At 45.5% G+C, this 27,500-nt stretch overlaps 1 protein-coding gene across 1 annotated transcript in view; it reads left to right on the top strand.

The window, feature by feature from the left end:
* Positions 1–27,500, top strand: part of ect2 (epithelial cell transforming 2) — a 299,642-nt gene that overhangs the window by 254,160 nt on the left and 17,982 nt on the right. The window contains 1 exon segment of the mRNA XM_088312727.1: positions 23,101–23,220. Coding sequence (XP_088168853.1) covers positions 23,101–23,220 — 120 coding nt within the window.

Here is a 27,500-nt window from a genome sequence, read left to right as displayed (position 1 = left end):
CTATTAAAACTGTGACCGATGACTGTGACTGTGATGGTATTGACGTGGTGCCAGGTGGGTGTGTATGTATTAAACGGGGTGGAAGTGAATGAATCAGTATGGGAATGTGCGGTGCATGTGTGTGCGCATTTGCGTCCCCGGGGCCATGCTGTACCGTCGTTCTTGACGAAGCTGCTCCATCACATCATCCCCTTCCTCCCGGAGATTGATAATGTGTGGCAATCTTGACAAGATAGTCTGCAACCTCATTCGTTTTGCCTGCCTGATGCCGGATGGTAAACTTGAAGGGTTGCAGCAAAAGATACCACCGGGTAAGGCGACTGTTGTTGTCTCTCATGCTGTTGTTGATCCATGTGAGGGCTCTGTGGTCAGTTTCCAGGTCAAACTCAGATCCGAGCAGATATTAGCGCAAGCTCCCCAAGGCCCACTTTATGGCCAAACCCTCTTTCTCCACTGTGGAATACCTGGTTTCCCGTGGCTGAAGTTTGCAGCTCAGGTAGAGGATCGGATGTTCTTGTGCCGGTTCCTCTTGTGCCAGAACCGCACCAAGGCTGATAGCAGATGCACCCACCTGCACTAAGAATCTTTTTTCAAAATCAGGACTCTTGAGAACGGGAGATGAACACAGGTGCTTTTTCAGATTGTTGAAGGCAGTTTCACCGTCCTCAGACCTTTCAACAGGATTCTTTTTGTCCTCGCATGTTAGGTCGGTGAGGGGAGCTGCAATTGTTGCAAACTGTGGTATGAATCTCCTGTACCAGCCAACAAATCCAAGTAAGGACCGAACTTCCTTCTTGGTTCGAGGTCGGGGACAGTTCTAGAGAGCATCAACTTTCTCCATTTAAGGACGCACCTCTCTTCGTCCCAACTGGTAGCCCAGGTACCTTGTCTCCTGCCGGACCTATTCACACTTTGAGGGCTTCAGTGTTAATCCAGCCTCCTGGAGTTTCCCCAGCACCCCAGACAAGTGTTGGAGATGTTCTTCCCAGGTCTTGCTGTAAATCAGCACATCATCAAGGCAGGCCGCACTGAACTTGTCACATCCTTGAAGCACGTTGTCCATCAGTCTTTGGAAGGTGGCGGGTGCTCCATGCAGGCCGAATGGCATGACAGTGAACTGGAACAGTCCAGCTGCCGTTTGAAACGCTGTGTAAAGATGACTTGACTCCTCCAAAGGAACTTGCCAGTAACCTTTGCACAGGTCAAGTGTGGTAATAAATTTAGCTGCTCCAATCTTCTCGAGCAAGTCCTCAATCCTGGGCATTGGATAAGCGTCAAACTGGGAGATCACATTGAGCTTCTGGAAGTCAATGAGATGCGGAGGGAACCATCTTTCTTCGAGATGATAACCACCGGACTGCACCACTCACAATTGGAAGGATCAATGACTCCAAGTTTCAGCATTTCCTCCAGCTCGTTGGCCAGTCTCTCCACCAAGTGTTGAGGAACTCGGTAGGGGCGCTGACGAATTGGTCGTCCTTCTTTAAGACAAAGAACGTGTTCTGCCACCGTCGTCTTCCCTGGGCTGCCGGAAAAAAGAGCAGGCACCGTCTTGAAAATTAAGCACATCTCTGTGACTTGATTGGGTTTCAGATGTTCCAGTGCTGGCACATCTGTCGTAGTCCAGCTCTGCCTCTTCATCATCATCATCTTCCTCCTCCACCTTCTGCGCGAATATGACCTCCTTTGGAGCCTGGTTTGAACGCTCCTTCCACTCTTTGAGGAGGTTCACATGGTAAGTCTATTTATTTTGTTTCTTCTCCGGATGGAAAATCTTTCGGGTGACCTCATATGGCCCCTGCCACTTTCCTAACAGCTTTTCACGAGTCCATCAGTCTGTGGGTGGTATGGAGTGCTTTTGATAACGGCGATGGCCAGTTGTTTGTTGAACAGTTGCGTTAACCTGGAAGTGAAATTGGTTCCCTGCTCTGTTAGAATCTCATCTGGTAGGCCGACTCTGGAGAAGAGTTGCACCAAGTCACGGAGTACTGCCGGAGCAGTGATTGTGCGCAATGCGAATGCCTCAAAGAAACGTGTGGCTTAATCACACACTACGAGGATGTATTTATGTCAACTACTGCTTTTTGTCAATGGACCCACAATGTCCATATCAATCCTGCGGAATGGAGTTGAGATTATTGGGAGCGGCTGCAAAAATGCTCGATCACACCTGCGGATAGAGCAGTTTTTTTGGCATGTGGGGCATGTGGCACAATAATGTTGGATGTCTGTGTACATGGATGGCCAGTAAAAACGGGAACTGATACGCAAATATGTTTTATTGCGACCGAGGTGTCCTGACCTTGGAAGTGTGTATGCTAGGTGCATGATAAGTTACCTACAGCTAGCAGGGGCAACAAGGCGTTTGTGATCTTTATCTGTAGAATACAAGACCCCATTCTCAATCCCAAATTGCTCCTTGCCCACACAACCTCCCATTGTCACCTCAGTCACCTTATTAAACAGGGGTTTTAATGACTCATCTTCCCTCTGAAGTATCGACGTGTTTAGTGGAATTGACCACATTGCTATTTCTAAAGAGTCTTGCGGTTGAGGCTCTGCTGACATTAACTTTTTCTCAAATGGCTCTGTGACTTCCTGGGCCCCTTTGTGCCACCGTCCAACAGACTATTGTCAAACTCTGGGAGCGGTTGAACACTGGGATACTCTTTACCGGGCCTTTGGGTATCGCTATCACATGGATCACTACTAAGGTCCGGGCTGGATTGGACACCAGCTTTTACCTGAGCTCTGGTAAGTACTAGACATGATAAATTCACATAGTCTTTTTGCTCACAGTCAGTTTGAGTGGTTGTTTTTTTTGCAGCAAGTCCAGTAGAACTGGCAAGTCCAATCCTAAAATGGCTGCTACTGGCAGTTTCTCAACCACCCCGACAGTCAACAAATATGGCTGCTCATCAATTGTAACACTGAGCCCAGCTGTGGGTAAGGGTACTTATCCCCATGTACACATAGAATGTCTTCCTGTTTCCCATAGTTCAAAAACGTTACTGACACAATATCCTGTCTAATTAACGACATGAAGCTGCCACTGTCTCATAATTCATTCACTTGTTGGTCCATAATAGTCACTGTCTTAATACGCTGTAGTCGCTTTTGCTTAGTTCCCCCCTCGGGGCGGGGAATATAGCAGGCACCAGCAAATTTAGTTTTTCAAACAGGGCACATTGAAGCCTTGTGGCCTGGTTGCTGACATTAGAAAGAAAGAAAGCCCTGACCGCTTCCAGGTGGGTGTGGGGCTGAGTTGGAGCTACCTGGTAACCTCTGGCTGGGTTCTCTCCAGGCTGGTCTATGCTGAGGTTGAGGATTAGCTGGTCAGTGTGGGTTGCCGGTTTGTGTAGGAGGTCCTCTTCTGCGTGCGTTGAGGTACTGCAGGGCCAGCTTGGCAGCGGGGAGTCCCTCGGTTGGATCATGCTCCTTCACCCAGGTCCTCACCACTGCTGGAAGAACACAAAGTAGCTGCTTCAGGATGATCGCCTCGCCGACTTCCTCCTTGCTTCGCTGGCCTTCAGTGCCTTCCCAGACAACAATGGAACGAGTCGGCATGCCCACTCATTCTCAGGCCATTTCCAGGTCCAGGCCATGAACTCGAAACGCAGTAATAATTTTATTTTTTGTAACTCTTTATTTATTGAACACATACCTCAGTATATCAAACATCATATCTAACAGTATATTTCCTTTTTTTAAACATATATATATATATATATATATAATTATTAGAAATTAGAATTAGAAATCCCTTTATTGTCATTGTACTCAAGTGTGCAACGAGATTAGAGGGCTCCCCTCTCCAGTGCAATACAACAATAATACAGACAAATATATAAATTAGATGAATAAATAAGAGAGTGCAATGGAATTTAGTACTGAATAGGGTATATAAAAACACATCACGATGCTGTTCTGCAAGGTAGGGGTGTTCTCGTGTGTGTGTGAGAGTTCTGAATGGAGATGGCTCTCGGAAAGAAACTGTTTCTCAGTCTATGGGTCCTCGATTTGATGCATCTGTAACGCCTGCCAGAGGGCAACAGGTCGAACAGGTGTGAGTTTAGGTGGGTATTGTCTTTGACGATGTTGAGAGCCCTTCTGAGGCACCGGGCGGTGTAGATGTCCGACAGTGAGGGGAGAGGGCAGCCAATAATCCTTTGCGCTGTTTTGACTGTCCTCTGGAGCCTCACTCTGTCCGTCTCAGTGCAGCCGCTGTACCAGGTGGAGACACAGTAGGTCAACAGGCTCTCGATGGACGAGTGGTAGAAGGCTAGCAGCAGCTTCCTGTCCAGGTTGAATTTCCTGAGGGCTCTCAGGAAGTGCAGACGCTGGTGGACCTTCTTTACCACTGCTGTGGTGTTGTGAGTCCAAGAAAGGTCGTCGGAGATCTGTACTCCCAGGAACTTGAACGTGTGGACCCTCTCCACACTCACGCCTTCGATGCAGAGGGGGGGCGGCACCGTCTTGTTCCTCCTGAAGTTGACGACAATCTCCTTTGTTTTTGCAGTGTTAAGGTGCAGTCTGTTGTCCTTGCACCAAGCTGTCAGTCTCTTTACCTCCTCTCTGTAGGCTGTCTCGTCACCTTCCGAGATCAGACCGACCACTGTCGTGTCGTCAGCAAACTTGACGATGGTGTTGTTGCCGTGGGCCGGGCTGCAGTCGTAGGTGTAGAGGGCGTACAGGAGAGGGCTCAGCACGCATCCTTGAGGGGAACCGGTGCTCAGCATGCGGGTGGAGGACGTGTAGGGGCCGAGCAACACAGTCTGGGGTCTGTTGGTCAGAAAGTCCTTAATCCAGATGCGTGTGAGGGCAGGGAGGCCGAGAATGTCCAGTTTGGCGACGAGGATGTCTGGGATGATCGTGTTGAATGCCGAGCTGTAGTCCACAAAGAGCATCCTTGCATAGCTCTGCTGTTGTTCCAGGCGGCCCAGCACAACATGCAGAGCAGTGTCGATGGCATCCTCAGTGGATCTGTTAGCCCGGTATGCAAACTGGTTGGGGTCCAGAGTGGGAGGAAGGCAGTCCCTGATGTGCTGGAGAACAAGCCTCTCGAAGCACTTCATGATGACTGGTGTGAGAGCAACAGGACGGTAGTCATTCAGGTGGACGGCTGGTGACTTTTTGGGGACAGGAATAATGGTGGAAGTTTTCAAGCAGGAGGGGATGACTGCTTGAGCCAGGGAGCGGTTGAAGATCCTGCAGAAAACATGTGACAGTTGGTGGGCACATGTTTTGAGGACCTTGCCTGGTATTCCGTCGGGTCCAGTAGCTTTCCTGGGGTTAACAGCCAGGAGCGCGCGCCTCACATCGTGTTCCTCTACGGTGAGTGGGTGGGGGGGTTGGAGCATGAAGTGCGGGGGTGTGACGGTTGGGGCGAGTCAAAGTGAGCGAAGAAGCAGTTAAGCTCCTCTGCCAGCGATGCACTCGGGTCTGCAGAGGTCGTGCTGCTGCCACGGAAGTTGGTGATGCTCCGTAGACCCTGCCACACCTCCCGTGGTCTGTTACTGGCAAGGTGGGCCTCCAGCCTCCCCTTGTAGGTTGCCTTGGCTAGCTTGATGCCTTTGCTCAGGTCAGCACGAGCCACCCTGTACTGGGCTTTGTCGCCTGACCTGAAGGCAGCGTCACGGGCCTTGAGGAGAAAGCGAACCCTGCTGGACATCCAGGGCTTCGCATTTGGGAAGGTCCGTATAGTCCTGTGTAGGGACACAGTTTCCATGCAGAACTTGATGTAGTCCAGTACACAATGTGTGTAGACATCAAGGTCCTGATGATCAAAGAGGTCCCAGTTTGTGTCTTGAAAGCAGTCCTGTAATTCACTCATGGCGTCGCCACGCCAGGTTTTCACAGTCTTTGTGGTGGGCCTGAATCTGCGCTTGAGAGGGGTGTACGCAGGTGCGAGCTGCAAGGACAGGTGGTCTGACTGGCCGAGGGGGGCGAGTGGGAGGGCCCTGTATGCGTGCTTGATGTTCGAGTACACATGGTCGAGAGTGTTGTCTCCCCTCGTTGGGCACTTGACATATGCTGGTGAAACTCTGGGAGTACAGTCTTTAAATTGGCCTTATTAAAGTCTCCCGCTACTACGTGAACGCCATTAGGGTGGGCCCGCTGATGTTTATTGATGACGCACGCGAGTAGCGAGAGCGCCGTGCTAGTGCTAGCGTCGGGAGGGATGTAAACAGCTGTGACAATCACGACCGTTAGCTCCCTCGGGAGAAAATAAGGCCGGCATTTAACGGACAAGAACTCGATGTCGGGGGAAGAGTGCTTCTCGACGATCGTGCTATCGCCGCACCAGTTCTCATGCACGTAAACACAGAGCCCCCCACCCCTTCTCTTACCGGTGTCCCTCGTCCGATCCGCGCGATGTAGCGAGCGCCCGGCCAGCTGGATGCTAGCGTCGGGGACGTCTGCGTGCAGCCAGGATTCCGTGACGTCGATCACACTGCTGTCTCGCACATAGCGGTTTCCCAGGATTTGTAATCCCAGGTCGTCGATTTTGTGGACCACAGATCTGGCGTTGGTGAGGTACAGACTCTGTAGTGGTTGCTTATGGGGCTGCCGTCGCAGCCGTTGCAAGACACCGGACCTGCAGCCCCGCTTCTGCTTCCTCTCTCTGCGTCGCTTGCGCCGCCTCCCGGTCCCGATGACAAGCCACGGTGAGCCGGGCAGCCTCGCCAGTTCGTCCGGAATTTTGCGATCATAGCAAAATTCCTCTGTGATGGTTATTTCGCATCGATATCCAATGTCCACGATGTCCTGGCGGGTATATCGATGTTGTGCCTCAGTTGGTGCCAATAAGAGCAGGCAAACACTCAGAAAAAGTAATAAGGAGCACTGGGAGGGAGAGCTGTTAGCCGCTGCGTCTATGCGCGCCGCCATCTTGGATATATATATATATATATATATATATATATATATATATAATCCCCCAGCCAAACAAATACAAATGTAAAATTAATCAATAAGAATACAAAAAAAAGACATGGTATTTCCACCTTCCTACATTTCAAAATCAATGCCCGTTTGTACAGACAGTTCAACCACATCTTCGTCGATCAATGTTGTACATTTTCACCAATTGATATATTGTCGAAATAAAATAGACAGAAAACACACACCCAAAGATAACTGTAACAAAATGAACAGTGAACCTGTCAACTTTTGTAGCCTTTAATTAGGGATCAAAGGCAAATAAAATCCAATCTGATTGGTGCTATGTAGTCCTTCCAACTTTCCAAAATTCTGTTAAATTTACACCCCTCTAATCTTAGTGTAAATGTCAACCTTTCCATCACATATATTATGTATCACTTCAACCCAATCTTCGAACCTCGGTATCTCATTGTTCTTCCACTTTCTGGTAATCGCTTTTTTACTTGCCACCATTATTTTATACATATATTTATCTCCAAATCTGGTAAAATCAATTCCCGGTTTTCCCAAATAAAATGCTATAAATGTAAGTGGGAGATCTATCATCAGTGTTTTATCAATATTTCTTCAGCTCTTGCCAATAACTGCCAATGTAGGGACACCGCCAAAACACATAATGGTCTGCTTTTTCTGCGCCACCCAATTGCCAACACTTTGCATCTCAGTATTTCATCTGTGACGGTGTCCTAAACAATCTCACGACATTTTTCCGCCCGAATTCCCTCCAAGACAAAGAAGAAGTTGTGCTCCACTGCTGTTTATTCATCTCTTACCATTCTTCTACAGATATGACAACATTCGCGTCTCTCTCCCACTTCTCTTTTATATACAATGTATCCGCCGTCCCCTTTAAGTCTTCAATTCCCTTATAAAGCTTTGGAATGAGCTGTTTCCCCAGTCTGGACTGCTCTGCTGAAGTGAACATCACAATAATATTGGCCCACCTTCCCTCCCAGGTTCTCCCCCTTGTTTGAGTTAGATAATGCCGCATTTCTAAGTACAGTGGTACCTTGAGATACAATTTTAATTCGTCCAAGAACAATCGTATGTCAAAAAATTGTATGTCAAATCAAAATTTCCCATATTAATACAATTAATTCCAGCGCTATAAAACCACCCCAGAAATCAGTTAAATAACATTTAATATAAACAATTTGTATAGAAATAAGCGAGTAATAACACACATAATTATAAAAAACATAAGATAATGTTAATAAAATCAATAGAAAAACTAATTTTATTTACCTCAGTGACGGTGAGCTGCGGCGTGCAGGAGGAGGACTAATACGTAAACACTACAACACTTGTTTCTACTTGCGTAACCCAAAAACTTTTAAACACTTATTTCTACATATGTACAGTATACAAAATCTAAACTTATTCCAATCTTTTTTTGGCAGCTTTTCTCCATGCCGGATAACGGAATGAATACCACTTTGTTTCTAAAAGTTGTCAAACCATCCACGACTGGCTTTGAACACGTCACTCCCTTGCGATGATTCCCCCTCCGTCTCGGCTGCTTCACGCTTAAGGTCTTTGAAAATGTCGCTGGCTTTCTCACAGATGATCGCTTCCGAAACGGTGTCGCCAGCCAATTCCTTCTCTTTTATCCATATTAACAGTAGCCGTTCCATCTCGTCATGTATTTCAGTACGTAATTTAGAAATAATGGCGACGCCTTTTGATGGTTGCGGCTTCTTGATGTCTTCCTTCTGTTTGATAATCGTGGATATAGTGGAAAGAATGAATATTCCTTTGCCAAATTGACGATACGAATCCCACGTTCATGCCTGGAGATAATTTCGTGTTTAATTTCCATTGTGATAATTTTCTTCGTTTTTTTTTTTCTTCTCACCAACTTTATCTTAGGGACCCATGGTTAATAACAAAATATCGTATTATTTACCAAAATAATACAAAAACCAGCACAAAACACTCCGAATCACAAGACGCGTGTGTAAACAGTGTGACGTCACCACAGACTGAGCAGGCAGGCGCGTTCGGATCTCAAAATTTTCCGTCGTATGTTAGGACATAAATTCATAAATATTTCCTTTTGTATCTAAAAAAAATCGTATATTAGGACGTTCGTATCTGAAGGTACCACTGTATCTGAAAATATCCTGATTTGATAAACCATATTGCTCTTTCAGCTCTTGAAAATTCACTTCCTTATTCAAGAGTTCCCAAAATATTATAGGTCCACCTTTCCAGTTTCTAAAACTCCTGTCCGTTCTGTTGGGAATAAAGTATGAAGCATACCCAATCCATCTTTGAATTTCACTTTGGGATTCAAATCTTTTCTGGTAAGGATGTCCGACCAAATCTTGAGTGATAAATTCAGCCATGGGTTTGACCCTTCCATAATGTTTTTTCAGGTCAGTGTCCACGATTATAGCTTGTACCGGAACACCATCAGTTGTACCTTCTTCAATATCTTTACCATCTAGCTGAGTAAGAGGGGTCGCACACATTCAATAATATCTTGAATTGGGCCGCCTGATAGTAGCTGTCCAAGCATGGGAGTCCCAGCCCTCCTTTATTTTTCGGTAACTGCAACGTTCTGTTCCTAATCCTCTGTCTCTGCCCATGCCAGACGAATCTTGTAATTATTTTATCCCATTCCCTAAATTCTCCTGTTACCTCCACTGGCAGACTCTGAAACAGGTACAGAAACTTTGGCAATATATTGATTTTAATCGCCTCTACTCTTTGTGATATGGTCATATAGGGTAACAGATTCCATCTGGAAATATCTAATTTAATCCTTCTAATCAATGGCTCAAAGTTAGTGGCTTTCAATTGTCCTAAATTTCGGGGAAGATTTACGACCAGATATTTGATTGCTTCGGAGTCCCATTTTTTCTCATATTTGCCCATAATCTCCTGGGATGGTCTATAATTGAAGGTGATGACTTAGGTTTTTTGTATATTAATTTTATATCCTGAAAGATGCCCATAATCTATAAGTGTTGACATGAGTGCAGGAAAGGATGTGTCTGGGCTGGATAAGTACAATAAAACATCGTCTGCAAAAAGGGCTATTTTTTGTACTCCTCCCCCCATAGCAATACCGGTTATATTCTCATTTTGTTTTATCCATCTACTCAGAGGTTCAAGAAAGATGACAAAGAGTAAAGGAGTTGCCGCACATCCTTGTCGACATGCTCGTTCCAGTGTGATAAAGTTCGACAGACTCCCGTTAAACCTAATCCTAGCTGTAGGTGTGTTGTACAAAGCCTGTATTGTACAAAGCTCTTGTGGAACTGAAACTTTTCCAGTACTTTATATGGAAAATCCCACCGGACCGAATCAAACGCTTTTTCCGCGTCTATCCCTACCACTATTGCTTCCATCCGATCTTTTACCATATGGTGAAGCATGTGGAGGGTGCGCCTGATATTATCCTGCGTCTGTCTCCCTTTTTTAAAACCTGTCTGGTCCAACTGGATTATGCCTGGCAGAATTTTTTCTAGACGTCTGGCTCAAATAGCTGTGAACAATCTATAGTCTTGGTTAAGAACACTGATGGGCCTGTAATTGGAGCATTCCTTTCCATCCTTTCCCTCCTTTGGAATCACAGATATCATAGCCTCTCTCCATGAGTAGGCAATTTCTCCCTCCTTTAACACCCAGTTAAATGTTTTGTGCAAAAGTGGTATCAGTGTTACCCTCAGCGATTTATACCACTCTTCAGTATACCCATCAATTCCAGGAGATTTATTGGGTTTAAGATTAGAAATTGCTCTGTTTTTCTCCTCAACTGTTATTTCAGCCATCAAAGACTTAATTCTCTTCTCTTGTGCTTTCTTTCAAATTCTCCTTATGCTTACTCTCGAGCATATTTAAATCCGACCTCAGAGTGTCTAGTTTTAACTGCCTTAACCTTTAAAGATATGCTGATTTAGCTATTATATTCCCTCTCATAACAGCCTTACATGCATCCCATAGCACCGCCGGGGAAACCTCCCCATTATCGTTTTCATTTATATACATCTCGAGTTCTTTTTCAGTTTCATTTGTTTGTCCTTTTAATATATTCGGGTTCAATCTCCAGATTGTTGTTTTTTTTCTCACTTGCCAAGCGAAATGTTAAATTAACTCATTAAATACCAGCCATTTCCACTGGAGCAACCCGCTCAATCCCAGCGTTTTCCTGGCTTTTGACTAATATTGCAAGGCCCACAGAATATTTTATTCTAATGCTATATCGACATGGAGCACACCAAAAGAAACTCTTCTTTCAACAGAAAAGAAAAGTTTGTTTCTATCTTTTTCCATTCTTGAGCAATCGGCATTTGAAAATAGCTAAATTTAATGAAAACTCCAATCCCTGGGGAAAAAACTGAGAAAATGAGCTTTTTGTAAACTGATGCATTTCGACCATAATTTGAACTTTGACACTATTATTTATGGTTTTTATGACACCTCCAACATCTAAATAATGCATGCCTTCTATAAAATAACAAAAAAAAGCACAAAAAATATGTTTTTGAAAACAAAATAAATTTATTTGCACATAACACAAAACGACTGAACTGTTGAACTATGTACAAAAATGAAATACATCAGTGTCATACATACTTTTTTTTTGTGTGATATAAAATAAAACAGTTGCCTTGATGCAATGGCACACAACATAGTTCACACCACATTCTTGTTTCACTCCGTTTGCCTTTGCGCAAACAGACCCGACACTTTCATTGTGGTCTGGCTTTGCTGGTCCGTGGCAAATAGGCGAGCTTGTGTTTGTCCACTGGGGTTTGTGTGAAAATAATTGTCTGGGAAGTGATTGGTGGCATCCGCGATGTGCTGCAGAAGCTCATCCGTGAGAAACAGCTGCAGGAAATCAGCTGACTCCTCAGACTGCAAATGGGCAGCGGCATTCAGTGGTCCAGGGGTTGCTGTAAAGTCGATTTTCCTCGGTTGCCATCCAGTGTGACGCCATCCGGAACCACTGCTTCCTGATGCACAACCTGTAAATTACAGAAATATAAACAATTGGAAATATATATTTATTGCTGCATTTTATTGCTGGCGTGTGAAGTTTCATATTATAATTTACCTTTCTTTACACCAACAAGACAAGGAGGAACTTTCTTGCCGCGGGATGCACAATCTGTGAATTTTAGAAAGTATGCATGATTACCACACCATTCAGTATTGTTTCCTCGTCGGGGAGGAGATACGCTCGCGTGTAACTGCACATTTACGCGACATTTTCTGCCCGCAAGATGCATGATATGTACAATAAAAGCGTGAGGGCTAAAACCACATGTTCAATGGTAACTTGCGAGCGTTTACTTCCTCGTCGGCGAGGACTTGCGCTCGCGTGTAATTGTGCAATAGAGGCGGCCGGACGAGGAAGTCAGCGAGCAAGCTCGCGTCTAACTGCACATTTACGCGACATTTTCTGCCCGCAAGATGCATGATATGTACAATAAAAGCATGAGGGCTAAAACCACATGTTCAATGGTAACTTGCGAGCGCTTACCTCCTCGTTCGGGGGGGATCTGGTGAGGACTCTCGGCTGCTTTGGCTATTGTCCGAAGGCAGGCGATTCAGGCCGCAAGGCACGCGCAGCCTCTTTAGACGCCTGTTTGTTGTGACGACGACGAAGCGTCATCCTCTCAACCAAAGCGTCTCCATCGCCTTGATGCTTTTAGGAAGCTTTTTTTTTACAAAAAAGCATTCCTCGATCGTCATTTGCTTGGAGGATTTCATTGCTAACGCTACTAATGCGACTGCTGCTAGTGCTGCCGATGCTGCTGCTACCCACGCTGCTCTCCACACTTATAAGTCTACCCCAGGATCCCGCCCCCCATTTGTACCTCTGGCGCAGATTCAAGGCGGATCTTTTGCACCTCTGCTGGGTGATTTTTACATGATTCACAATGCGGACAAGGCTGATTCTCCGTCAGAGGTTGCATCAGACCCTTATGTACACTTGGGAAGCTTTTTTTACAAAAAAGCATTCCTCGATCGTCATTTGCTTGGAGGATTTCATTGCTAACGCTACTAATACTACTGCTGCTAGTGCTGCTAATGCTGCTAGTGCTGCCGATGCTGCTGTTGTTGTTGTTGTTGGGCTAGCGCCTGGGCGGGACCTCAGAGCAAGGATTGCCCAGCTAGCGCGATCACCTTCTGCGTCTCAGTGGAGAGGACGTTGTAAGGAGGAGGTGCATCGCCGAAAATCTTCTGCCGGAGGGGGATGAGTCGGGGGCACCGCAGGAGCCAGTGCTGGACTGTCTGCGGCTCCCCTCCACATAGTGGACATGTGGGGTCGGCTGTAGGGCAAAGGAGGTGCTCGTAAGCCCGGAGCTTGGGGTGGTGGCCCGCACGGAGCCGAGCAATGAGGACGGCGTCCTGCCTTGATTGAGCAGCGGAGCTGTCTGCGCGCCAAGAGAACCCTTCATAGGCGGCTGCGGTCCGCTCGTGCTTAGGGGGGTCGTCACGGATGCGGCATTTGATAGTTGTCGCGGCTGCGCGAAACGATACAGGACGGAAGGCTTCGGAGTGGTTGGAGGCGGCCTCTTTGGCTCGGGTGTCGGCGAGTTCGTTGCCGGGCAGACCGCAGTGGCCCGGGATCCAAAGAAGAGAGGTCTTGCCAGGGCGCGCATTCAGCAGTTGCCGGATGTGGGCGGTGTCTGCGGCGCGGCTCGAGATGGCCTGCAGAAGGGATTGACTGTCGGAGCAGATTGTCACCTTCGTGTGGGCGTTTGAGTGAACGAGCCACTCGAGGGCCATCGTCATAGCTTCCCTCTCTTCTTCGTAGGACGACGTGAACTCGGCGCCCCTTCGCATAAGCACCGTCGTTGGTTGGACGTCAGCTGGGTCCCCAGAGGCGACAATCATTGCTGCCCCTCCATTCGAGACGCCTTCCGTAGCAGAGCCATCCGTGTAAATGGTCAGCTCCGGCTCGGTGGCACGAATGGCCGCAGTGGCCAAGTTGCGCAGGACAGATGGAGCGTCTTGTTTTGTGGTCATCCCGATGGAGGTTGACACCGTCCAGAGTCCGGAGTCGTTCAACCATGGGCATTCCACTGGGACTTGGAGGGAGGCTCTTGCCGACAGCCCAGCTGGGAGCGTCGTGGAAAGTTTATTGGCCTCAAGTCGCCAACTGGAGCGTTGTAGCCGATGCCTCACGTTCGCAGTCAGGATCTGGGACCTCGGGTGTGTGGACGGCAGTCGCGCGGCTTTCTCGTAGGCGATGGCCGTGAGTTGGTGCGAGTGCGTCTTATAGCTGCTTACACCAGCTTCGAGCTGAAGGGCTTCAATCGGTGATGAGCGGAGTTGTCCTGTCACTAGGCGCAGCGCTGAGTTCTGCGCTCGTTCCATGTCGGCTCGGCGAGTGTCGGAGAGGAAGGGTTGCCACGCAGGAGCCGCATAGTCCATCACACTGCGTTGGAGGTCGGTGAAGACGGAGCGCAGGCTGTCTTTGCGGAGCCGATGCTGCTGCTAACCGCGCCGCTCTCCACACTTATACCGTCTACCCCAGGATCCCGCCCCCCATTTGTAACTCTGGCGCAGATTCAAGGCGGATCTTTTGCACCTCTGCCCCCTGCTGGGTGATTTTTACATGATTCACAATGCGGACAAGGCTGATTCTCAGTCAGAGGTTGCATCAGACCATTATGTACACTATGACGTAAAAAAGACAGGAAACGTACTTATACGTCTTTGGTAGAGGGCGCCATTGCATTAAAAGACGTCTTTGTACGTCTAAGGGAGTAAATGAGTTAAGAGGACTGTGGTCTGAAAGATCCATTACCCCGATATCACGTTTCAACTCGATACATATCCTTAGAATACATGAAGTAATCAAACCTTGAATATACATTGTCTGCTCAGAGGGCTGTCCTCTGCTCCCGGGTGCAGAGGGCCCTCGCTGTTAAGAACAGCCCTGTCCATAAATCTGCAACTAAATTGCTACTCCGACGTCCTTTGCTTGTGAAGATACACGTTAGAGAAGAAGGAAAAACACATGAAAAAAACGTATAAAACGCTGCAATATTAAGAAAACTGAAAGCACATTGCTTGTGGGGATATACATTTGAAAAAAACACACCGAGAAAACAAAAACACTCGTATAGAACGTCGCAACCTGAAGAAAACTGAAAGCACATTGCTTGTAATGATATACACATGAAAGAACACACACATGAAAAAAAAAAAAACACCAGTACAAAACGCGGCATCCTGAAGAAAATTGAAAGCACGTGTCTCACCTCTGTCATCCCGAAAGGTTTATCTCTCCTCAATCCCTTGACATAATCAAATGTTCACCTTTTCATGTAGCGTCCGGATTTTTTTGAAAAGCTTGCAGTTTCGTTTATATCCAATCGGAATCGCCGTTGTTCCACTTGCTTCCGCCGTACGGGTCTTCATCCACATCAGTCGTTTGATCCGCTCCGTACAAGTCTCCGGTGTCTTCACAACCTCCACCTCGAAGCCTCGGACCGCCAGATCTTTCGTCGCCTCCGCCGCCGTGTTGTAGACGCGTGTTTCTACCTCGTAGAACACCCGGAGCTTTGCCGGAAAAGGCGTCTGGAAGCGGATCCGTTTCCCTCGTAGTGCCCTCTTCGCCTCTGTGTATTCTTTGCGTCTTTTCAGTACCTCAGGGGCATAATCGTGATCAAGAAACAACTTTCTCCCCTCGCAGACGAATCCCCTTTTCTGCCACGCTATCTTGATAAGTTCCTCTTTACGCCGGTAACTTTGTAACTTCATCACGATGGACCTTGGCGGTGAATCTTTGGGGGCTGGGACACAAGCGCTCGGTGTGCTCTTGCTATGCTCATCTCATATAAGTAGGCAGGTGCAGTCTCTCTCGAAGGAGTTTCTCGACAATTGATTGAGCGCTTCTCTCTGCTCCTTCGTTCACAACGTAAATCCGGACATTATCCCTGCGTTTGCGGCCCTCCAAATCCGTCATTCTCGTCTCCATCTGCCTCTGCATCGCGACGAGCTCCATCCTAGCTTCCTCCAGACTTAGAGTGTGCTCCTCTGCTTCCACAACCCGCCTCTCAATATCATCGATTCTGTTGTCTTCTTAATGTTCTTGCAAACTCTCAAGAGTTCTCCCGGCGAAATTCCCGTATTTCCTGCAGAAGAGTCTCCATGTTTGCCATATTCTCCAAAGGTCGCAGCGTTTCTTCTATTTCTTGGATTGGTCGCGTTTTCCTCTCGGCTACCTTTTCGGCACCTGTAGACTCAGTCTGTTCTCGGGCTAGCTTAAAGCCCTCTCCCACGAGTTTGGCCGCCTCGCTAGTTGACTTCGCTAGCTGGCCTGTTAGCTTAGCCGACTCATTGTTCTCCTCAAAGGTGTAATCCACGTTTTTATTTGACACTCGACTTCTTCCCTTATTTTTTCTCATTCCCCTTAGTATCACACTCTTATATTAGTTATCAATTTCTCAAATCAACTTGACCATCGGGCTTTCTTGGTTCAAATGTCAGAGAGCTCGTTTTTTTGTGCTGCCGCCATGTCGGAGTCCGCAGTAAATAATTTTCAATGTCATCCCTCATTTGATATTGGGGTATTTTGGGATCTGAGTAACCACCTTGCAGCTGAAACGAAGATGCATCTTGTGGTGCCATCTGCTGCGAATGACGAGGTGCAGGTGTTAACAGAGGTAGCCTGGGACTGCTGGCAGTTTCTGTGCTTGATGTTGCACCAAGTTGTGGAGGTGTAATGTGAGTAAATTATTAAATACTCCATGTCGCGGGTACCTTTTTGACCTCCTCCAAAATCAATGGCGTAGCCTGAATATGTGCAACAGTGATGTTTATTGTGCAACTCTTCCGATGTGCAACACAGTGAAAAGTCCCCAAAAAGACCTAAAACACAGAAAAAAAGTGAAAAAATAGTAATTTACAAAAAATAAGGGATTATATCTTCTATCTATATATTTACAAAACCACAGATTGCAGGTCAACCACAACTACCATGTTAGCTAAATTTCAAAATGCGTCACTGTCTCACTCTACGGCACTACCTTCACTGCAGCATCTCTCCTCCTCTCTCTCTCCTCTTTTACAAACAACCTCCTATATATATACTTAGCCCCTCCCCTTGGGCATCACCTGACATAATTATCGCACAAAAAAAACAAATTTAAACTATGGGGAAGCTCCCACTCTCTTTGGTCTTCCTCGATGTCGTGTCATATTGTGTCATTTCTGTTGTTTGCCACGTCTTGTGACTGGTGAGTGTTAAATTGAACGTGCGCGCGTATGTATGTATGCTTCCATCCACAATAAAACTACCAAGTATGGACCCTTGGTCGCTCTATTAAAACTGTGACTGACGTGGTATTGGCGTGGTGGCAGGTGGGTGTGTATGTATTAAACGGAGTGGAAGTGAATGAATCAGTATGGGAATGTGCGGTGCATGTGTGTGCGCACTTGCGTACCCGGGGCCATGCTGTACCGTCGTTCTTGACGGAGCTGCTCCGTCACACTCCAATAAAGTACAACCAACCAGACGTACTGCCCGGTTAGCATTAGCCCAATGCAGCTTGCTAATCACGATAAGCTTGTTCAGATGCTTCGCAGTATCATTCCACCTTGGTCTACTGACCCCTGCACTTTAGTCAAAGGTGACTCCTTCACTCGTAACTAAGCTTAAAAACCCAGCCACAGCAATGTGCATTACTGTGGCCAGGTCACCTGACAATGAACCTACTCTCAGGGAGCTGACATGTCTAGACGCCATTGAAAGGCTATTCGGGTATAGTGATACATGTAGGCTCAAACGATACTTGAGACATTCAAAGATCATAAAGAAAAACATAGATACGGCTCACCGGAATATGAGTCGCCATCGAGTAATTGTCTCGGTCTCCTTACCTGTGAGATGCAATGATGAGAGGTTTGGCTGAATATTGTCGCTTAATCAGTGGCTGGCTAGCTTTTGGAGTGAACATGGACTGCAGTTTGTAGATAATAGGCGTTCTTTCTGGGGCCAAAACGACCTGCTGTGGTTAGTAGTTACAGCCTTCACCATAACTGTGAAGGCGCCATCACTCTTTCTAGAAGCATAGATTATTGTTCGAGCCTTCCATGACATTACACATTGGACAGCAGGCTGGGTTAAGGGTGATGCGCGAACCAAATATTGATTTATAAAACCATAAATTGATCCATTTTTAATCCATCTTTTGTCACGCAAGATCTTGTCACAATGTGAGAGTAGCGTAGCAAAAGAATATGGCGGGAGGAATTAAATCAGAGCTAACAAGCTTTAATATGAGAGCTCTGGAAGTTTCGGGGTTTTAAAAAACACGAAAACAGCAATGAACTGAAATTTAGTGAGACAATGTAAAATTGTCTTTTATTTCCTTATTTTCCTCCTAACTTCCAGAATAATTTCCCTATTTTTAAAATTCTGTCAGGACCATTGCAACAGGAGTTTGTGCAGGAGTGTTTTATTGTATATGTATTTAATATTTGTGCTTTGCAGTGACCTTATAACAATGCATGTTTCACACCTACCTATGCCCACATATTTTTAAATAGATGCAGGACAAATATTTTAGTTTTAATAGTCATTTTATATGATGACATTTTCTAGGACAAAATATACTAATTTAGTTAAATTACATGTTGGCCTGTTTGACTGCTGCTTCTTCTCTTGCTCTTGCCCTCTATTTGGAGAGAGAGTTAGGTGACGACTCAATTGGATGGCACTGTATGGATTCAGCTACCCCTGTCTGTATGAGATTTGAAGTCAACCACCTCCTCTGAGGCGCTGCTATGGCAATTTCCTTATAGACCACCCAGGTTTTGAATTGGACCCACTTCTCTGAAGGTTTCTTCCTTCAGCACCTCATCTCATTATTTGGACTCTTAGATTACACTACTCCAACTCACGTTCTATAGCATCATATTATCTCTCTGCATCCATTGCAGCCTGGTAATCCTGGAAGGAGGATTTTGGCATCTATAGCCCCTTCTCAAGGTTTCTCGTTTTCCCCGGATGTTTTTTTTTGTTTGTTTGGGTAAGAGATGATGTTAATATTTGTCAACTGTGGACGTGAAGCTCTTTCAGACTTTTTTGCAAATAAATTTGACTTGACTTAGGTGGATGGATATTGTTTAGCATTTCTGCATAATAATGCAGAATACCTGTTTTATTTATTTCACATCATCGCAGCAATGGACATCCAACTTGCGGTGGTTTTATTGCTGCCGGGGGCTATTTTTTGCGCGACCGCGTCCGGAGACATAACTCGGAGCTACAGATCGATTGTGTACTCAATAGATCAGCTCTTAGCACGGAGTGCCCCCAACCGGCTCCCGGACCGAGACCTGATATCCCCCGCGAGCTGAGGAGGAAGAGACGAGGATCTCGTGCGGGGGCTAAACGCCAGGCAAGGAGGAGACGATACCACCCCGTTATTATGGGGAATGTTAGATCCCTTCCCAATAAAATGGACGTGCTAACAGCGCTAAACCGGCACGAGAGGAATTTCCAGGAGGCTAGCTTGCTTATGTTCACGGAGTCGTGGCTATTAGTGCTAACGCCAGACACCGTCGTGGAATTGGACGGCTTCCAAATCCTACGTGCGGACAGGACACTGGAGAGCGGTAAGAGGAAAGGGGGAGGGCTGGCTGTGTTTGTTAATGATAGATGGTGTAACCCTGGGCACATAACTATTAAGGAGCAACTTTGCAGTCGGAACATTGAGCTGTTAGCATGCGTCCACACTACTTACCGCCCGAGTTCAGTCATGTGATCACGGTAGCGGTGTATGTGCCACCCTTTGCTAACAGTGAGACAGCCAGTGACGTACTGACTGCAGCTGTGAGCAAGGCTACAAACACAGCACCCAAATGCCTTGCTCCTTGTCTCTGGTGACTTCAATCATGCTTCTCCTTCCCCCTCTCCGCCTTCATTCACACAATATGTAACCTGCCACACCAGAGACAATAAAATATTGGACCTTTTCTATGCCAACACCAAGGAGGCGTACACATCACTGTCCCTCCCCCCGCTGGGCAAAGCTGATCACAATTTATTGCTCTCCTGCCTGTGTACAAACCTCAAGTCCGCAGGCTGCCAGCTGTGACACGCCTAGTTCAGAGATGGTCTGGAGAAGCCGAGGAGGCCTTAAAGGACTGTTTCAACACAACTGTGTGGGAGGTATTCAGCGAAGGCACGGGGATGACATTAATGGTCTAACAGACACAATTACAGACTACATTAATTTCTGCATGGAGAACACCATACCCACCAGGACAGTAAGATGATTCTCCAACAACAAACCCTGGATCACACCGGACATTAAAGCTCTCCTGAAGGAGAAAAAGAAGGCTTTTGTGTCAGGCGACAAGGAGGAGCTTAAGAGAGTGCATCAGAAGCTGAGGAGGATCAGAGAGGGGAAAAAGTCTGACAGGCTGTGGATGGAGGAACAGCTGCACCATAATAATGCCAGGGATGTCTGGAGTGGCCTGAAGACCATCTCAGCCCATGGACAACCATAGACCCAGATTGGGGGGGGGACCTTCAGTGGGCAAATGAGTTGAACCTTTTTTTTTTCAATAGGTTTGATCAGATGCCTGCCCCCGCTCAGTCTCCCCTGCTGCAGCCTCCACCAACCCCTCCTGCCGCTGCGAACGAGCCCCTCTCTCTTCTCTCCCCTCTTTCTCTCCACAGGCTTCAGTTCCCAGCCACATCAGACAACCACCACTTCCTCCTGCTCAGCCCTGTTCCTCACAACATCTCAGGTGAAGGATCATGTTCTCTGATTTCTCCAGTGCTTTCAACACCATTGGAAGACAAGCTGGAGCAGGCGGGGGTGGGTCACCACCTCATTACATGGATCCACGACTACATCACGAACCGGCCACAATACGTGAGAACACAGGACTGTGTGTCTGACGTGCTCCTCTGCAGCACGGGAGCGCCGCAGGGAACTGTTCTGGCTACCTTCCTGTTCACCCTCTACACTTTGGACTACAAATACAATTCCTCTACCTGTCACCTGCAGAAGTTTTCTGATGACTCTGCGATTGTCGGCCTCATCACTGACGGAGATGATATGGAGTACAGAGAACTTACTCAGGGTTTTGTGGACTGGTGTCAACAGAGCCGCCTCCAAATCAACGCTGGGATATCCAAAGAGCTGGTGGTGGATTTCTGCAAGCATCGGCACTCTCCACCTGCACCAGTGAATATCCAGGGAACAAACGTTGAGGGGGTCTCAAATTACAAGTGCCTGGGTGTTCATCTGCTCATTAGGGTCGCGGGGGTGTTGGAGCCTATCCCAGCTATCTTCGGGCAGTAGCCGGGGTACACCCTGAACAGGTTGCCATTCGCGCTCATACTCATATTAATTAATTATTAATCAATTTAGAGTGTCCAATCAACCTACCATGCATGTTTTTGGAATGTGGGAGGTAACCAGAGTACCCTGAGGAAACCCACGCAGGAACAGGGAGAACATGCACACTCCACACAGGAATGCCGGAGCCGGGATCGAATCCACGACCGCTGCTGTCTCTCACTGTGTTATAAACCATAGAAGAAAACAATTAGGTGAATCCGACAGCTGAAAAGCCTAAATCAAATGCATATGTTACGGTTGTACGAAACCTGACAAAAAACATCTCAGGTGATGGCATTGTAAATACTGTAAATTACTGTTGTAAAACACTATATTTTACATTAAATGACCTCTTGGGTTTCCAACTATCAAGTGATCGCAAGCTTCAAATCTGGAATCTTTCGCGTCATTCGTGACATGTAACACCCAGTTGTTTGTACTTATTGATGTGAATAATAGTCCAGTGGTTTGTAATCTACTTAACCTTTGTGGGTCATTTATAAAACCAAGGGGATCATAATTGAAGTTAACAAACAAGTCACTCTCGTTCGACAGGAGACACGAAGTGCATTCAAAGATTGCTTACACAGTAGGACATTACAAAGTCTGACTGAAAAAAATCCAGCAGTACATTAAATATTGATCACAAATTATAAACATTATGGGCTTTCTAACAAACTATAAACACTGCCATATGTCATAAAGAATGATGGCCGTGAAACCCCTATGCTGATTTACTGGATTAAAATCTGTGGTCCAACTCAACACTTAGGTTACAATTTAAGGTGCAACAATTAATTGACTAATCGATAAATAATCAAATTATCAGATTAACCGATAATTGTTTTTGAGAATTGATGAATTGTTTAGAGACCTTTTCAATTTAAAAGTTTCTCACAAATTGGAGTTTCGGCCTCTCAACAGTAAATGTTCTGAGATTTCTGTCATTTCTGTGAATATCTTTGTGTTGAATCTATCCAATCCACATTTACAAACATCTGCTTTTACTTTGGAAAACAATGATCCACATGTTACGACCCAAACCAGTAACTGCATCATAATTCCTTTGTTTGTGCAGATCCTGCGCTGTCAATTTGACATTGCCCTGTGTTTGAATATAGTGATGGACCAAAAAAAAATTTTTTTAAACTCCAATTCATAGATTAATCAACCAAATGATCAACAGATTAATAGATTAAAATAATTTATAGTTGCAAACCAAGTTACACAAAACATAATCAAATCAAAGGGATTCCATCTTCCATTTTGCCAGTTTTTTACCAGCATAAAGTGGTTGGAATGTCAAACGCTAAAAATTCAGTGAGATTTTATACTGCCCGGAGACTTAATAAACTTTTGTTTTGGTCCCCTAAAACTAATCTACAAAACTGGATGTATATTAAATAAATAGTGTTTAAACGTGTTAAATGTTTGCCTTCAATTGTTCTAAAGTTTATAAAAGTTTTCAAAATATATTCTTATCAAAATGTATTGTCCTTATAAATGTTTGAATGAATACAAATAAAGATAATTTGCAGGTACAGAATTTTAGTATCGTTACAACTCTAATCATTGATATTTTGTATTTATTTATAATGCTATCAGTGTGTGCATCTGCAGTTATCATTGTATATGTATTGGAGTAAAACTCAAGATCTCAGTCATTGTAAGAGTACTGATTTACATTAATAGACCTTAGTTTGCGAATCATTCATCTGAACTCTGTTGCTTGTCAGAATCAGACTTCCCATTATTTTCATTATACTCGGTGTACAACAAGATTGGAGTCCATTTGACTGTCAATATCATTTCCCTCTCTCTGCAGGCCAACTTGCTATCCTCACACCGCAGTCTGGTTTACAAAGTGGAAACGATTGCACTCGGAGACCAACCATGTGACCGTGGTGAACATGTCACACTCTTCCTCTTCAGTGATTGTTTGGAGGTGAATTAATTTTTTTGGTCTGGGCTTTTGAATTTATTATTTTATTCTGTATGGATGAAGACTATTGTGTTCATTTCTCAGTCTGTCTAACAGTTTTCCCTGGACTTATTGGGCTTCTTTTTTTTTTCTTGCTAAATGCCAAAAATGCATTTTTTGCGTCACCCTAAACTAAAAATATTTTTATTTTTTTTAGAATACATAGATACATTATATTGAAATAAGATGCCTGTAATGGGAAGTCGAAGCTAACAAATGAAATGCTCACACTTTTCTGAGTGCTGAGAGCTACTGTATGTCTTAGTTGGTGGGGTTTCACTATTTCTAAATATATTTGCCATCTGTTAAACAAACTGAAGATGTTTTGTTCAGCTGTACGGTTAATGAAAATAGTACTTGAACGATAAAGCAAAATCTCTTGATCGCTGCAGAAAACATAAGAGGGAGACATTGGTTTGTGCAGTGCTGTGAAAATGATTTGCACCCTAAAATTATTTCATTTTAATTTTTTTTTTTTTTTACACATTTCTCACAATTTCTTTCGGGTTAACAAATTCATTTTAATCACAAAGACTAAAATGCCAACGTTTTTATTTGTAAAAGAAAAAAAAGGTGTTGGATACCTTATAAATAGAGCAGGGCAACAATTAAATTTTTTAATCGCGATCAGATGAGGTCCGGACCGCGGGATGGTTCGGACCGGACCCATGGCCAATCTATGATGAATTTTTTTTCAGGGCGCATTCGCAAACGTTGGTGCTGCAAGTCTAGTAAATACGGAAAAGGCGTCACTGATTTTGAGCCAATCAAATCTTTTGTTTACGATCCACTGCCAATTGCGCAGCAGACCGGAAGAGAGTGCTGCTGACAGTATGCCTTGCTAAAACGTTAGTGAGGTCGATGCGTCTTGTTTTAAATGAATGAACGGAGAAATTTAGTTTTGTTCTGGCTGCAGCCAATTCAAAACCAGTGTGCATGATATGCTCCGAAACCGTCGCAACATTCCGAAGCGCCACTACGAAACAAAGCACCGCCCTTTTGTGCACAGTTATCCGCTGACGTTTGAGGTGAGCGCACGCAAAAACATCGAACTCCGAGTGCAGTACAACAGATTTTTACATTTTCGTTTACATCCCAGCAGCATGCAAACGAATATTCAGTAAAAGTATCATGGATTTTGGGGAAACATAAAAAAACGTTCAAGTGATGGGGAAGTTGTGAAGGAGTGCTTAAATGCGGGTGCACAAACATTATTTAAAGGAAAACACAAAGCCCAGATGTGTGAAATAATCTACCAAATCCCAATGGCCCTGACTTCATTCCAACACAGATTTAAGTCACTGGCAGGGCAGTCACAAACTCATTTTTCTCATTAAGAGAAGTTAAAAAAATGTTCAAAAGAAAAAGTGGTGTCAAAGCTCATTTTGAATGAGTTTTTCATGAGGACAGACATTTTTATTGATTGTGTACTGAACATGTTGACCTGGTTTACTTGGATAATTAGGCTTTCTGGTTTTTTTAGGCTGATAACTCTTTGATTTAAAAAAAAAAAAAAAAGGTAAAAGATGTTAACTCAATGCTTAGCGCTTGATATATTTCTGCAGGAAATATTTTACTGTTTTTTCTGGAAGTGGTACCCTTAAATTCCTGGAGCCACATTTTCTTGAATGTGAAATAAACGCCTTATATTTGTTTGACTGGCAAAGGTGTTTAATGGGAACTTTGGTAAATATTTAGTATATAAGTGTGCGCTGTTGAAAATGACTAAATATTGAAACTATATAAAAATGTGAACATAGGCTAGACATTTCGGGAAGTTGGACTTTGGTTCGGACCTTTTAATTGGAAGAAATTTTTGTCGTGGACCTCTGTGACTTTTAATTGACTACCTCTGACGTAGTGTATAGCGCCCTTTTATTTTATGTGCATTATCATGTTACTTCCGGCTGCACTCCGACACAGCGGCAGCATAAAGAGCGAGCTCTCCAGGACACTAAGAAATCCCAATGGTCACGTCGATTTGAGAAATTGGGAATAAATATAAGTGTGTGATAGTTAGGGCAATGAGAAAAAATGAGGGAAGAAGTCGAGTGTCAAATAAAAATGCGCATTTCACCTTCGAGGCGATCAACGAGTCGGCTAAGCTAACAGGCCTGCCAGCAAAGCCAACAAGTGAGGCGGCCAAACTCTGATGAGAGGGCATTAAGCTATCCGTAGAACAGACTGAATTTACAGGTGAGGAAAAGGATGCCGAGCGGAAAACGTGACCAATCCAGGAGATAGAAGAAATACAACGACCTTTGTAGAATATGGAAAACATGGACACGATTTTGCAGGAAATACAAGACTTTTGCCTGGAGAACCCTGGGAGTTTGAAAGAAATTAAAGAGGGCATTAAGAAGACAAACAACCGAATCGATGATGTTGAGAGGCGGGGTGTGTCAGCGGAGGAGCACACCCTAGTGAAAAGTGTTTCTTGATCACGATTATGCCTCGGAGTTAATGAAAAGACGCGAATAATACACGGAGGCGAAGAGGGCACAATGAGGGAAACAGATCCACTTCCAGACACCTTTTCCGGCTAAGCTCCGGGTGTTCTTCGAGGGAGAAACACGCGTCTACAACACAGCGGTGGAGGCGACGCAAGACCTGGCGGCCCGAGGCTTCGAGGTGGAGGTCGTGAAGACACCGGAGACTTGTACGGACCGGTGGATGAAAACCCGTATGGCGGAAGCAAGTCGTGCTCCAGAGATTCTGATTGGATATAAACCGAAGTTTTCCGATAAAATTGGGACGCTTCGTGAAAAGGTGAACATTTTTTAATGTCAAGTGATTAAGGAGAGATTAACCTTTCAGGACTACAGAGGTGAGAAATGTCTTTCAGTTTTCTTTAGGTTGCAGCTTTTTATACTAGTGTTTTTTTTTTTTCTTTTTGTGTGTTTTTTCAGATGTATATAAGCAAGGGCCGTTGGTGTTTTTTTTTTTTTCTTTTTGTGTGTTTTTTCAAATGTGTAGAAGCATATATATATATATATATATATATGTGTGTATATATCTATATATATATATATATGTATATATATATATGTGTGTATATGTATATCTTCCAAGATGGCGGCGCGCATGGACGCAGCGGCTAACAGCTCCCCCTCACAGTGCTCCTTTTTACTTTTTATTAGTGTTTGCTTGCTCTTATTGGCATCAACTGAGGCACAACATCGATATACCCGCCAGGACATCGTGAACATTGGATATCGATGCGAAATAACCATCACAGAGGAATTTTGCTATGATCGCAAAATTCCGAACGAACTGGCGAGGCTGCCCGGCTCACCGTGGCTTGTCATCGGGGCCGGGAGGCGGCGCAGGCGACGCAGAGAGAGGAAGCACGAGCGAGGCTGCAGGTCCGGTGTCTTGCAACGGCTGCGACGGCAGCCCCATAGGCAGCCACTACAGAGTCTGCACCTCACCAACGCCAGATCCGTGGTCCACAAAATCGACGACCTGGGATTACAAATCCTGGGAAACCGCTATGTGCGCGATAGCAGTGTGATCGTCGTCACGGAAACCTGGCTGCACGCAGACGTCCCCGACGCTAGCATCCAGCTGGCCGGGCGCTCGCTACATCGCGCGGATCGGACGAGGGACACCGGTAAGAGGAGGGGCGGGGGGCTCTGTGTTTACGTGCATGAGAACTGGTGCGGTGATAGCACGATCGTCGAGAAGCACTCTTCCCCCGACATCGAGTTCATGTCCGTTAAATGCCGGCCTTATTTTCTCCCGAGGGAGCTAACGGTAGTGATTGTCACAGCTGTTTACATCCCTCCCGACGCTAGCACTAGCACGGCGCTCTCGCTACTCGCGTGCGTCATCAATAAACATCAGCGGGCCCACCCTGATGGCGTTCACGTAGTAGCGGGAGACTTTAATAAGGCCAATTTAAAGACTGTACTCCCAGAGTTTCACCAGCATGTCAAGTGCCCAACGAGGGGAGACAACACTCTCGACCATGTGTACTCGAACATCAAGCACGCATACAGAGCCCTCCCACTCGCCCCTCTCGGCCAGTCAGACCACCTGTCCTTGCAGCTCGCACCTGCGTACACCCCTCTCAGGCGCAGATTCAGGCCTACCACAAAGACTGTGAAAACCTGGCGTGACGACGCCATGAGTGAATTACAGGACTGCTTTCATGACACAAACTGGGACCTCTTTGATCATCAGGACCTTGATGTCTACACGCATTGTGTACTGGACTACATCAAGTTCTGCATGGAAACTGT

Source organism: Idiotropiscis lumnitzeri, chromosome 13 (genome assembly GCF_059441095.1).
Source record: "Idiotropiscis lumnitzeri isolate Australia: NSW breed Sydney's pygmy pipehorse chromosome 13, RoL_Ilum_1.0, whole genome shotgun sequence".
NCBI lineage: Eukaryota > Metazoa > Chordata > Actinopteri > Syngnathiformes > Syngnathidae > Idiotropiscis > Idiotropiscis lumnitzeri.
The sequence above is the reverse complement of the archived record's forward strand: the minus strand, read 5'-3'. Positions and strand labels throughout refer to the sequence as shown.